Here is a 14209-nt window from a genome sequence, read left to right on the forward strand (position 1 = left end):
ACCTGCTGAGGTCTTATCTGCTGTGGCTTAAGTGTACTCAGCTAGCACAAAGACTTGGCCACTGGCATTAAGCTATTTGTCTCCTTTCCCCTCATTGAACTTAAGGCTTGAGCAATGTCAGCTAGGAAACAGCTTAATCCAGCATTTTACAAGCACCATGATAAGCATATTCACTGTCACAAATCAAAAGCCAAACTTCTCCAGTGCAAGTATTATAAAGGGGAAAAATAACTTAAAAAAAAAAAGGCACCTGCAAAAGACTTTTAATTCTGTGGATATGGTGGCCTTGTTCTCACATGTTAAGACATCAGAATCAACAACACCTATATTTCATGTGAAATTTCCATATTCAGATAATGGATTATTCAGTTGAATTGGTAGCATATGAAAATAATCCAGGAAAACATACAAATGAAATATCCTTCATACAACAACAAGTGAGCTCTCCTTAAGGTTGCCTCACTTTTTGGGAACCTCAATCGAGATGGCAGCATAGACATAAAAATGGAATGTGTGATTAAAGTATCACTGAAACACAGGTAACTGTGAAGCAATTAAAGAAGAAAAAAGGTGAAGGAGCAAAATTATTGGATTGGATGTATTTGTTAGCAATATCGTGCACAATTAAAGTGGGCACACTTACTGCTATAGGAGCTCCACAAGCTATTTCAAACTAGATTTCCTACCTGTTTGTGTGACTTCTGTGTTTCACAAGTTTTAATGCTTTTGCCTTCCCACCATTGCTGTGAGGTACAGAAGTGTTACTGGCTGTGGTCCTGCATACTGGCATACTGGAACGCACTGGGGTTATTGTCAGCTCTGTGACTTGCTGGGATTAACCCAGGATGAGACACATGAGGGTGATGCTGCTGCAGTGCCAGCGCAATCCTGGACTTCTGCTGCAAACCCTCCTTCTGTTGGCAGGTACAAATATGCACCTTCACTCTGCCCCAGTTGCTACTCTTGGTTGATGGATAAGCTGGTAATTCAGGCCCCTTGATAAAATCCTCCACTGCCTTGCACATGCAGGACACTGTGTGTGCATGAGGTGAGGGAGGGGCCCGCGTGTGTTCTTCCTGGGAGTCATTGCTCTTAGTAACAGTGGCTTCCCTTCTGCTCTGTTCTGCTCTAGTATCTAGCATAAATTTGCTTCCATGTTGCATGTGGCCCATCTGCTCAACTACCCAGACTTTCACCTCTGCAGACCTTTGACTGTAATGCCTCTTGTTTCATGGGAGGGTGGCCGAGAGTTTCCTTTTTTACTGGACTCCGTTAAGGAACAGAGTTCAGGGTTTGCAGCTTTCAGCATTCAGCCTTTTATTGCTCACGGACATTGTGGACATTACACTTTTGTCCTTGACAAGGTGACTCTGCCATATAATGTTTTGCATATACATGAAGATGTGCTTTTCTGTAGGGACAGATCCATGTCTAGTGTGTGCTTTTTTCTTAAATGCTTTTCCTTGTGTTTTCTGAGCTTGTATTCTTCTGGGCATAATCACACTTCTGCCTGGAATGCATCAAAATAAGCACTTTCTCTTCTTCCCTCCCTTCATCCCATACTTACTTTTTATTCCCATGATGCTTCTTTCCTACAGTCCCTCTGGCTCACAGAGCTTTACAGTAGCTAGAACAGTGGCTGTCCTGAATGCCTATTTCTTTCTTGTTATTCATCAAGATACTTAATCTCCTGAATAAAGATAGTCAGAAATATGCCATCAGAAAAGTGAGCCACCTTTCTAATGCTTTGTAACCTTGTACACCCTCCAGACATCTTCACACCTGTTTGGAATGTGTGTAACAGTGAGTGAAGTTGCCATTTGAGTTGGGAATCTTTTGAGTGAAAGCATTTCTTAAACTGAAAACACAAAGAACACCAGAGTGGAAAACTACTTGAGTGACTCACCAGAGCCCCAGACTCACACTCTTTAATCATTCAGAACTGCAGACTTTGACAACCATGCATTTGTATGAAGAAGCACTTAAGTTCTGATGTTAGAAAAAAAATTTCTCCTGTCTTTGGACACCAGAACTTTTCACCAAAAGCCTGTGCTGTGATTCTAGTGGGAATTCTTTACCTTGTTGTTCTGCAGCATTTGACCACTGCCATTTGACCACTGCTTCTCTTCCTGATGCTGGATGCAGCATTTCAGTGGGATAGAAAGCCTGGGACATACTTTGGGATAGACAAGGTTAACAAATGTGTAATCCTGCTGACTGACCTCACCCTCACACCCAGTTTATCACCCAGAAGCACTGAGACCAGCGGCTGGTACCCTTATGAAAGTGGTGCCAGAGGACAGTCTCACTCCCAGTTCTCCTAAATTCTTGCACAGCTCTAATCCAAGCCGCTTGTGTAAGAGAGGTCCAGAGGTCAAGCAGTGAGATGCGCTATAATAGCAGGGATGAGGATGAAGTGTTAATCAGGGAGGAAAACACAGGTATGTAGCTCCCTGCGGGATAGTTACTGGAGGTGACTTGGGGATTAGACCTATATTAAAGGTACAGTGTTGTTCACACATTAAGGAAAGGTACAGGACAGAGTGCAGTGGGTACGTAAGGAATCTGTTCCACAGAAGTTCCCCAGGCAACCTTGGGTGTTGGCAACATCAGGGGAGCTTGATGTGCTGACTCTAACAGAAAACGGAAGGAAGGGTGGAGCGGAGTGAAGACATCACGGCCAGGTTCTGTGGTACCACCCCCGGGATGGGAACTTGATGGTACCATGGAACTGATAAGCTGCATGGTTGATACCCTGGGCCAACACTCTGCCATTTTTTGTCAAAATACTGTCCTTTGGGTGAACTTTGCTCATTATAACATCATTTTAATATCAAAACACACCTCCATCCCAAGAGCTACCCGCCTTCAAGGTATGACCACCCCTCGCTGAGCTTGCACTCTGAATTTCTTTAGTCTATATCCTTAAAAGTGAAGCGAGAGAATTTTACACCAATCATAACAAAGGTGTGTATGACTAAAGCTCCACCCGAAATGTAAAAAATAGCCTAAAAATTTCTTAAGAGAGAAGGATGTTAGGGAAGATACCATTGATGACAAGTCACAGACCATCTTAGACTTCTGGGATCAGTGGATGGGCCGAGCCTCTCTTCCCCCCCATAGGGATGCCTTTGCGTAAGACTCGAACACTTGGTCACACTGAGTGCTCTCCGGGAAACTCAGAAATCTCTATAGAGTTGCTTTTACAGCTCAGAGTGCTGTATAGCCAGGCTGTGTTATTCTTATTTGAAATTTGCACAAGCTTTGCAGACAGTGAATTTATCAGCGGCAATCCAAAGAACTTGTGTATCTGTTGCTGCCCCATTAAACTGCACTATCATTAATCTGGCCCTGGGAGCTCTTGTGAACATGACCACACTCCTACATGTGGCCGTGATAGTTTCATCGAGCACCCTAGACTGATGGTGCAGTGACTCCATAATCATGATAGTTCAATCATCTCTCTAGCCGTGCGAGCTGTCAAGCAACACTAGACTGATATTGGATGCGACCAGACTCACAGAGCCAAATTGGGCATCACTCAAAATCTAAGCCCAGCCGCCCCCAGCCCCTCTGGTATCTGAAGACAAGCTGGAACACAAGGGGGTTTCTTTTCTGCCAAATTCCTTTGCCCTTTAAAGTGACACTCCCCCATTGGTGATACCCATGGTGAAGGCATTACACCTGTGTATTCCCTACTCCAAATCCCAACCCCATTAAGGCTGTCCCTGCCTTAGAAAGAGGTGAAAGAGTGAGCAAACTGACTTCCCACAAACAGCTTCATGTCAGAAGACAGCCCCGCTGGGACCCTGCCTCCCATTTCCTTTCCCTTCTCCTCGGCGGGGCCACGGCAGGAGAATGAGGCTAACCATCTAGCCCATGGGTGTAAAATAACATGAAGTACAGGGAAGCACAGAGCCCTTTCCTTTTCTGGAAGATCGCAGTACCTGGCACCTCATAAGTTTGTCCCTGATTGTAGAAACAGCTAGAGAGGGGCCTTGCATTGCTGTCCGACACGTTTTCTTTGGATGGAAAATAATTTTGGTCTTAAGTATTGTAAAGCAGTAACCCAGAACAATAGGAAGCTCTCATGACCTGATGTGTTCCCTCTGTTTTTCAGATGAAGGAGCCCCACAGCAAAGGAGACTCGCTGCCCAAGCCGGAGCCCAGACCCCTGTGGGGTGGCGACGAGGCAGGTACAGTCAGCGTGCCGCAGGGCGGGCAGTTGGGCCAGGGCGGTGCGGGGGCCGAGCGAGCAGAGCTCTCTGCTTCTGCTGTGCCTTTATTCAGGGACGAAGTGCTTTGTTCCCAAGCCAAGCTTAACTGAAGGATGTTTTTCATGTCAAAATGAGATGTAGGCTCTCACCCACTGAGTGTTTGCTGGACGACAGCAACAACAACAATTCACTTGCGTGCAGGGTGGCCGCAGTGCACAATGTGCTGCACAATGGCTCCTGAGGAATTATGCCATGACATAATGAGGAGAAACAAAAATATTATAGCAGATCTGTGCAAAAAGCTCTTAGCCACGTTTCGGCATTGATCTGCCATGAGCAGTCCTCTCGTTCGCTACCAACAAGTGTCCTGCAAATACGTTTGAGGGCAAAAAGTGCCCATTCGGTGACCCCTGGTCTGTACACAGGAGGACCGAGGACATGAGTCCTGTGAGGAGCCTCATTAGTTTTAGCACAGACAGCACAGACAGAATAAACTGAGTCTGTCTATCTCACACACATTGTTCTTACCTCGTCTCCTTTCTCTCTTGGGGTTTTGGTTTTTGGGGGCTTGTAGGGAGGGTTTTTTTGTGCTTTGTTTGCCTTCAGTTCTCTTTGTCTTATCACAAGCTTAGATCTTATCAACAAATGAAAAGTGTAGCAGATTAATTTAGCCTGTTGGTGCTGCGGTTGGATGAGATGTCAGAACTGCATTTAAGCCAAGAAAAAAGAAGCCCCAAAAAGCTGTGGCTGCACAGTGCAAATGTCCCAGTAAACATAAGCTGCTCCTAGCATGACAAGTATCTGTCAGATACTGAGAGAGATTTCACTTGAATGGTTTGGGGATTTTCTTCCTGCTCTCTTTGCCATTTTTGCAACTGTCCCCCTGGGAAACATCCCAGAAGCCTCTGTCCCCATTAGGAGGAAATCTTTCACTTCCTTGCTTTGATTTTGAATGCTTAATGCTCCTCATTAATTCCCCTGACCTATAACCAGTCTTGGCTTCTATGTATAGAGATTAAATGCTGATCTAGATGATAAACTTTTATGAAACAAGTTTAGAAATACGTTTAATTAACCAAACACTCTCATTCCTTTGCGAGATCTCACTGCGGTGTGTGAACATTGCAAGTTATGCTGATTCCTAAGCGATGTTAGCTATAGCCATAATATACTTTTGTGTAAAATATGGGAGTCTACACAGAGTAGCTCCACTGGTTTAAATACTTTGAGTGGTGCTTTCTTCTGCCTGAAGTGCAATAGGCCAGTGATCCACTTTACCCCTCTACTAGCTGTACAACCAGTGTGAGGGCTCTTAACGTCCCACCTGCTTGCTCCTACCCTCTCTTCTCTATCAGAAGTTACTGTCCTCTCAGCTAGGTCCAGAGCTGGCTACAAGTGAAACGAGATCTGGGGAATGACCCTGTTAAAAATACAGTATTTAGGGGCCACTTCTTAGTGGTGGTGACGGGACAGGGGTGCTGTTCTATTTTTTACCTGGGTTAATTAGGTATCTAGGCTTATTTCAGTTAAAGCAAAAAAAGTGCTCATCACTTACTAACCTGGGACCTAGTCCAAGGGTAGCTGAAGTTTAAGGGCTCTTCTGCCGCAACACAACTGCCCTAAATGGTTCCATCAGTGTGAGATTGCAGTGACGAGTTGAGTAAGGACACTTAGGATAACATCTTAAATCACCTTTGATTTTCAAATGTTTTCCAGTGGTTCTACCTAAGAAATATTTAACAACTACTTCACCATATCAGTTAATTTAACTTGATTAAAACCCAATTGCTTCACCATAACAAACTTGGTAGCCAATTCTTAGGCATCTGTAAAAATGCCATTAGGGGGCTAACACAATGTTTCTTTCCAGGTTTCTACAACAGCAGTCAAAGGTAATCTTGTTTAGCACCTGCATAATCCCCTCAGTCAGGACTAAAGCAGTATGTTTGTATTCTAGTTACATACTGGCTCTTGATTACGCCAGAGGACTTAAACTGCTTTGAAGCAAATGCTTGAACTCTTGGGTTGCTTTGGGCTGCAGAGTGAATCTTATGACTTGGCCATTTTGTGCTGTGTTTACATGACAAAATTGTGTGTCCTTGGGGATGATTGCATTAGGCAAAATAATTCCTAGGTCAGAGTATGAGGAACAAGAAAAGGCAGAATATCACCATGAGAAAGCAATTTTAAAATAATTTCTACAGATGATCTTTAAAGGCTATATCAAAGATCTGCCCATCTTAATGAATGAGCAGTCATCCTAAGCCTCCCATGACCTTCAAAACAAGTGTGTAAATTGTCTACAGACTTAAACCATGTCTAACATTTATAGAATTCTCCCATTATTTAGCTTATATAAATACACATAACATATCTCTTGAGCTTGAAAAGTAAAAGCAAACAGAAACAAAGGCCTGCCATCTACGGTTTCTACCACTGGATAATCTGGAATTACTGTGCATAACATTAAACAGTGGCACAGCAAAAAAGACATTGCTATCCATTTTCTTCTCAGACAGCTCTGCCTTCATCAGAGCTCCACCAGCTCTTAAACCATGGAGGGGAAATGTCCTTACTGCACCCATGCCAATGCAACAGGCAAATCACAGAAGGTGGGAAACCATCCCTGCAATGCTTTGCATTTCCACACAGTCACTGAGCTCAAAGATACATTGTTAGCAAGAAGCAGCTCTTACTTTTCTACATCATTTATCTCAAATTATTCTTAATAATTTGGATCTGAAGTGGCTATTAAATGAAGTTCAAAAATGTGTCATACTTAATGTCTCTAGTTTGCAGTGCCAGGATTATAGCAGTCTTGCCAATTCTTGTAGCTTGATGATGAGCCTCATAATATTTCAAGTTTCCTTTACATATCCCTACCTGCTTGACCTAAGAGACTGGGAAGGATGAAATATTTGTGGATGAAAAGAAAATGTGAGACTGTGAAGCACCTGAAAGCACTGAAATCAGAAAGCAAGAAGAATGAATTAACCATTGATTATTTTTATTTAAAAATAGTGTGTAAGTACATTTTATAGCTTGGGGACAGTGTCTGGACTCATGATTTTTGAATGCTTTTTGTTTGCAACACTGTTCACATTAGCAGCTATTTCATTTTCAGTCCTCTGTTCCTATCTACTCAATTCAACTCACTACAGCATTTCATCACTAGGCTGGCAGTGGCGCTTGCCTGGCCAGCACAGGATTCCAGTAGTCTGAGCAGCCAGCACTTACTTGTGTCATGCACTGCTCACACCAGGAGCAAAACAGGTGTCCCTGGACCAAAATACTGCAGTTCAGAAGCTCAGCTCTGTGTAATTTTTTACCTTCATGTTGAACAGATCTGTATTAATGACTTTCATCACTGATAATGAGACCTACAGTATTTACGATTCTATGATTTACTCGAACAGTTTTACCAAAGTTATTTGGTATCTTTCACAGTCATTTTGTCTGCAGGCTACAAAACCTAGTCTGTTTCCCAAATACTTTCTCAATGTTACATCTATAGCACTCATTCAAACCAGCATTTCAACATTAGACAGTATTACTATCTCAAACATTCAACATTCATGAGGTAACCTGCCTTCTCCCTACTCTGTCTTTCTTGCCACACTTGAGCTTTAAAATGGTGGACTTTTTATTTTAATTTGAGGATTTAGAGTTTGCTTGTATCATATTTCACCATGAGGGCTAGAAACTCACTACTAAGAGAAACAGAAAAAGAGAGAGAGAGAGGGAGGGAAGGAAGGAAGGAAGGACGGGAAAGGATGGGAAAGGATGGGAAAGGAAAGGATGGAAAAGGATGGGAAAGGATGGGAAAGGAAAGGAAAGGAAAAAGGAAAAAGGCAAGGCAAGGTAGGAAGGCAGGCAGGAAGGCAGGAAGGCAGGAAGGGAGGAAGGAAGGCAGGAAGGCAGGAAGGCAGGAAGGCAGGAAGGAAGGAAGGAAGGAAGAAAGAAAAAGGGAGGTTTTTATGAAACAGAGATCCCATAATCTTTTGCATGTATTTGCACCTGCTGGGCCTGACCTTCTGCTGCTTAGCCCAAAGCTTTGCAGAATGCTCCTGCTTAGATTTGATATCATTTTGCACCTACCACGGTATTCACTCTTGCAGATATCAGTGGTTACCCAAGAAGCAAACCAACAGATAATCAGTCTGTTGGGTTTCCAGGCTTAATGCCCTTGATAACACTGATGATTTAATGTTCTCAACTACACTTTGAAGTTAAAAGCCTCTTGAATAGGGTGGGGAAAGAGGTGTAGAAGGCTGAGGTGTAGTTTCTGGGTTTGATAGTTTATTTACAGAGCATATGCATAGGGAGATATGCTTTTGCAGTGGGAGTTAATGGACTATCTCCCCCTGCATAAGAATATATGGTGCCTCAAGGGAACAGTACCCAGAGAGACAGAAACGTAATAATTGGAGCGTTCGCTGGAAATTTTCCCTAGGTGCTGCACCTCATTTTGCACCTCTATTTTATATACTTCTGCAGATTGTGCTGCAAACTATGATATTCAGTGAAATTGAAAACAGCCTATACAGGAAAAGAGCATACTATAAAAAAAAAAAAACCACAACAAACCAAACACACAACACAAAACCCACAAAACCCAACAAAAAACCCCACTGTAGATGTAAAGCATTTTGTGTATGTACAAAATCCTGAAGGGTCAATAAAAGCCATTCTTTCTCCTTTCTCCTCCTTGAGAATCATGAGACCTGTTGCTTGCTTGACTGGCACAGTGCTATTTCACAGTTCAGTGTAAATTTTGAGCCCAACAATGGTCCTCTGAAGTCCCATATGGATATTCTTGTTTGGGAGTGCCAGAAAGCTTGCTGAGTTCACACTGAAGAAAACTGGGTGGGTGCCCCGCGTTTGGGAGCACATAGCCCTGAATGCAGTGCTCTTTACTGCCTGTGAGGACTGGAACCAGAAATGTAATTCCCAAACACACCTGTGTTCAAAATGCAGAAGCACGGCGTTCCCCCCCCCTACAAAGCTCCCTTAGCTGACCTCACCAGCGCGCAAGAGAGAAGATCACCCCACTGGCCCAGCCCTGCTCTCCCTCCCCGCTTTCATCACTCTGTGCTCCAGATGTGCTTTGCGTACAGAGCAGTAAGTCAGTCAGTGCTTCTCTGCAAGGAAACGCTCTGTCTGATTCAGCTGGCTGTGGAAAATAAGGGTTTGTTTTTCAGACTGATTATCGGGATGGTCATTTTTTTTCTCACTTTCCCACATCAGCTGACCATCATACTTGGCTAGTTTTGTCCTTTCAACACAACAGTTTTTTAAAACTGATCTCCGAACCAGCCTTGGTTTGTTTTTTTGGGTTTTTTTTTTGGCCAAATGAAAAAACTAAGGCTTTACTTACCAAAACCTAACAATTTAGTAATTTGATTTCCTAATACACAAGTTTTAAAGATTACAATTTCAAGCCCATGGCATTTCTCAGTTTAATGAAACATCAGCTTTTGTTCTACTTTTCCCTCATCTTTTCCAATAAACCTCTTTTTCCTAACACAAAAACTCACTCAATTAAAAATGTGATGAAACTGCTTTAAAGGCACAGCTTGAAACTCAGCTTTACAACTTACAGAAGACAATTATTTCAGGTTTTATTTTTCTTTTAATGTATTCATTTATACACTACAACATGGTAGCAGATCAAAGGTCTAATGGATCTTAATTGCAGTTAATATAAATGTCTCTCTATGTGTCATACTGAACTTGCACTAAAAAAGAAATGTAACAGTCTAGGTTGAAGGCATGTGAAGTCATTCCAGATTTACCTGCAGGACAGCCTCACATCAATCTGCAGCCACCAGTGTCAGGCAGCAAGCAGGGCTCCACGGCAGCTCGGATGCTGCAATTTGGGAGATCTGTGGTGACTGCCCATTCTAAACTTTTGGTGAAAAATTGTGTTCCCCATACTTGTAGCTCTGAAGAATTTTTCTCAATACAAACCAAAACCATAATCTCACCTGACCAGAGCTCTGCAAAGGGTGTGGTGGTGTCACAGATCGTCACTCTGTTTTTTGTGGCAATGAATAGAGAGGAACAGCCACTGGTTTTCTGGCTTCCAAGAGAACTTCTGTTTGAGGAGGAGAAGAATCAGTCCCTATCTGTGTCCTTTTTTCTCCTTTGACTACGAAGGAAAGATAGATGAGATTTTAAGAAGTTTACTTCTTAAAAACTTTCAGTGGTGGGGATTCCTCAGCACTCCTCTACTCCTTTCTGTCCTTGTTCCAAGCATTATGATGTTGTCCTTAGAGTCCCATTTTCTTGGAAAGCCCATGCAGATATAACATAGATCTAAGTATTTGTATTTTTTTAATGCTTTTTTTTTTTTTTTAATTTGCTTCTTATTCTGTTGAGTTATATCTGGTGTCTTAGTGGATGAGGGAAAGGCTGTGGATGTTGTCTACCTAGACTTTAGTAAAGCCTTTGACCCCATTTCCAACAGCATTCTTCTGGAGAAACTGCCTGTTTATGGTTTAGACAGGTGTACTCTTTGCTGGGTAAAAAAATGGCTGGACAGCCAGGCCCAAAGAGTGGTGGTGAATGGAGTTCAATCCAGCCAGTGGCCAGTCACAAGTGGTGTTCCCCAGGGCTCAGTATTGGGGCCAGCTCTGTTTGATATGTTTATCAATGATCTGGACGAGGGGATCAAGTGTTTCCTCAGTAAGTTTGCAGATGACACTACTTTGGGTGGGGGTGTTGATCTGCTCGAGGGCAGGAAGGCTCTGCAGAGGGACCCGGACAGGCTGGATCGATGGGCTGAGGCCAATGCTATGAGGTTCAACAAGGCCAAGTGCCGGGTCCTGCACTTGGGTCACAACAATCCCGTGCAGCGCTACAGGCTTGGGGATGAGTGGCTGGAGAGCTGCCCGGTGGAAAAGGACCTGGGGGTGCTGGTCGACAGGCGGCTGAACATGAGCCAGCAGTGTGTCCAGGTGGCCAAGAAGGCCAACAGCATCCTGGCCTGTGTCAGAAATAGTGTGGCCAGCAGGAGTAGGGAGGTGATTGTGCCCCTGTACTCAGCACTGGTGAGGCCGCGCCTCGACTGTCATGTGCAGTTTTGGGCTCCTCACTACAAGGAAGACATTGAGGTGCCGGAGCGTGTCCAGAGAAGGGCAACAAAGCTGGTGAAGTGTCTGGAGAACAGATCTTATGAGGAGCAGCTGAGGGAACTTGGATATTAGGAAGGTGGTAAAGCACTGGAACAGTTTGCCCAGAGAGGTGGTGGAGGCCCCATCACTGGAGACATTCAAGGTCAAGTTTGATGGGGCCCTGGGCAACCTGATCCAGCTAAAGATGTCCCAGCTCACTGCAGGGGGGTTGAACCTGATGACCTTTGGGGGTCCCTTCCAGCCCAACGCATTCTGTGATTCTATGAACTGGGATTGTTTAGTCTGGAGAAGAGAAGGCTGAGGGGAGACCTTATCGCTCTCTACAACTACCTGAAAGGAGGTTATAGCGAGGTGGGAGTCAATCTCTTCTCCCAAGTAACAAGCAATAGGACAAGAGGAAATGGCCTCAAGTTGAGTCAGGGGAGATTTAGATCGGACATTAGGAAAAATTTCTTTACTGACAGGCTTGTCAAGCATTGGAACAGGCTGCCCAAGGAAGTGGTGGAGTCACTGTCCCTGGAGGTATTTAGAAGACATGTAGATGTGGCATTTAGACACATGGTTTAGTGGTGGACTTGGCAATGCTAGGTTAACAGTTGGACTCTATGATCTTAAAGGTCTTTTCCAACCTAAATGATTCTATGATTCTATGATACCACAGAATATGGTGAAGGAAGCCAGCACCAAATAGCCAAGCCAGGCCCCTGGAGGGCTTTCTTCCAGAGTGTGGCAGTAGATGAGATTTCTAGAGGAATTGCCTCATCAGTGCAGCGCTAGGGGATGAAGGTAATGGAGGGCAAGAGGAAAGAAAAGAGGCCACCAGGGAAAACAGCTCAGTGATGAGGAGGCACCACATCCAGGTGCCAGAAGGATATCCAGATGTGACCTTTTCTCTTACCTCAACATTTCCTTCACCACCGTGTATTTTCCAACCAGCATCCAAACAGCAGCTCTATTCTGTTTGAGGTCTTGTTTCCCCAGCAAGGGTCCATATCTTGGCTGGCAAGACCTAATGGAAAGCCCTTTTACCTGGAGTCTTTAGAGTGAAAAGAACTCCAGGCCTTATAGAAGAGTGTTGTATTTTTGAAGAGCAGTACAAGGGACATCATCCACAGCCCTTTTGTGTAGTTATGCAGCTAAGGACTAAATCACACAGAAGGATGGGTTCTTGCAAGATTAACAGAGAAAAGCTCTAGGAAAACGTGGCACAGAAGAGAAGCTGAGTATAAGGAGTCTCTTGGTTGTTCGTTTGGATTGCTTAGCTCCTGCCCAAGGAGATCTATTGCTGTGTATTTTATAGGTGTTGAAATAGACTTCAAGAAATGGCTATGAAAAGAAACCCTAACTAGAAAGGCCGTGTTGAATGAAGCTCCCACAGAAAAAGGAAAATACTCAGTTGTTATTATTTTCTGTATTTTTTTGCTGTTATTTCTAAAAGTGACCTTGAAATTGGGATTGTGCCCATGTTGTTTCCTTACAAAGAAAAAACCAAAAAAACCCACACAATATTTTTTCTTTTGTAATGGTAGTGCAAGTTCTTTCTGCATTACATTTTTCTGCAATATATTTTGCAAGAGAAATCTGTGTGAACACAATTCTCAAAGGGTGAGGTTTGTCCAGGAAGGAGGACCCCTAACCAAGGTAGGGTACCTCGTAGCAGCATGTCCGAGCTCATCGGCCCTTATCATCGGTGACACAGCAGAAATGGATCCCATAACAGAACAGCCTGACCAGGGAGACATTTAATTCTTTTCACACTGATGCAAATACTCAGAGGTAGATGTATTTTAGAAAAGAGAAGGTCTAACTAAGGTTTGCTATGCATTATCCTCTAATTACCTTTCAAGGCCCTAGGCAGAGAGGTGGCTGTCCCCAGACTGATTGCCTTAAGAAAGACAGGGAAGCTTCCTCAAAGAAACCTACCACTTTTCCAGCTCCTAAACAGGAGATGGAAGGCTTCTGTTCATGTGGAGAAGAAACCGTATTTTAAAATTTTTTGTGTAAAATGCAGCAATGACCCATGTCTATGCCTGTATTAAAGCCTCCAAAACCTTCCAACTTCTCAGAAACCAGGGGGAATAAGGGGTGTGGTGCGATCCTGGTCACCGATATGAAAAAGGATTAATTTTAAACTATGTCCACAATCATATAGTTCCTTGATACCCTCTGTAGTCTCAAGGAGATACTTATATCCACTTTGTCACTGTGCATCTCAGAAGGCAATTTGTGAATATCAGTTCAGTGGTTAGGGAAATGCAAGACCCTTTATTATAATCAGACTTTAATATGTTGGAACAAAATTGCTTAGTTTACCTGAGATGCGCTATCATTTTCATTTAGCCCATCACATCATTCAACCAGCATTGTCTGGAGATAATTACTGAAGAAGACAAGCTCTTGTCTGCCTAAAACCCAGCAGCATAAACTCATTTACTGCAAATTAAAACAGATGGAAATTTGCTGTTGCTTTTAATATGGCTGCACAAAAAACTAAGTTTGCAAGTATGTTAAAAGTAATAGTAGCAGATGCAAGATTCTGGCTTACAACCTATGTCCTAAAAAATTATTTTAAGTATCTCAGTAAAAATAAGTGAATTTGTCCATCAGAAGGAACTGGAAGCTGTAAAAGAAATACCTCTCCACAAAAAGCATTGAATGTTGGTGGACAGTCCCAGGGGAAAAAAAAAAAAAAAAAAAAAAGAAGAAAAAAAAAATTGAACAAAGATTTCATTAGAATAACTCAGAGAAAAGTCATACATACTGAAACAACAAATAAAGAACTTTTATTCTATAAACACATGTATGTATCATCACATGGATGTGAATCATCCCACTAAAACTAAGGAGGCTACTTGC

The 14209-nt window shown here is 43.1% G+C and overlaps 1 protein-coding gene across 2 annotated transcripts in view; it reads left to right on the forward strand.

The window, feature by feature from the left end:
• SGK1 (serum/glucocorticoid regulated kinase 1) overlaps window positions 1-14209 on the forward strand; it is an 83492-nt gene that overhangs the window by 48786 nt on the left and 20497 nt on the right. Inside the window, exon 4 of one of the 2 annotated variants that reach the window (XM_086482412.1) lies at window positions 4146-4196. In XM_086482412.1, the coding sequence (XP_086338538.1) occupies window positions 4146-4196 (51 nt within the window). Of the gene's footprint in view, window positions 1-4120; window positions 4197-14209 lie in introns of both variants that reach the window. The other variant, XM_086482411.1, reaches the window with a different exon arrangement.

The sequence above is a fragment of the Leptosomus discolor genome, chromosome 2 (genome assembly GCF_034619465.1).
Source record: "Leptosomus discolor isolate bLepDis1 chromosome 2, bLepDis1.hap2, whole genome shotgun sequence".
In the NCBI taxonomy this organism is placed as follows: Eukaryota; Metazoa; Chordata; class Aves; order Leptosomiformes; family Leptosomidae; genus Leptosomus; species Leptosomus discolor.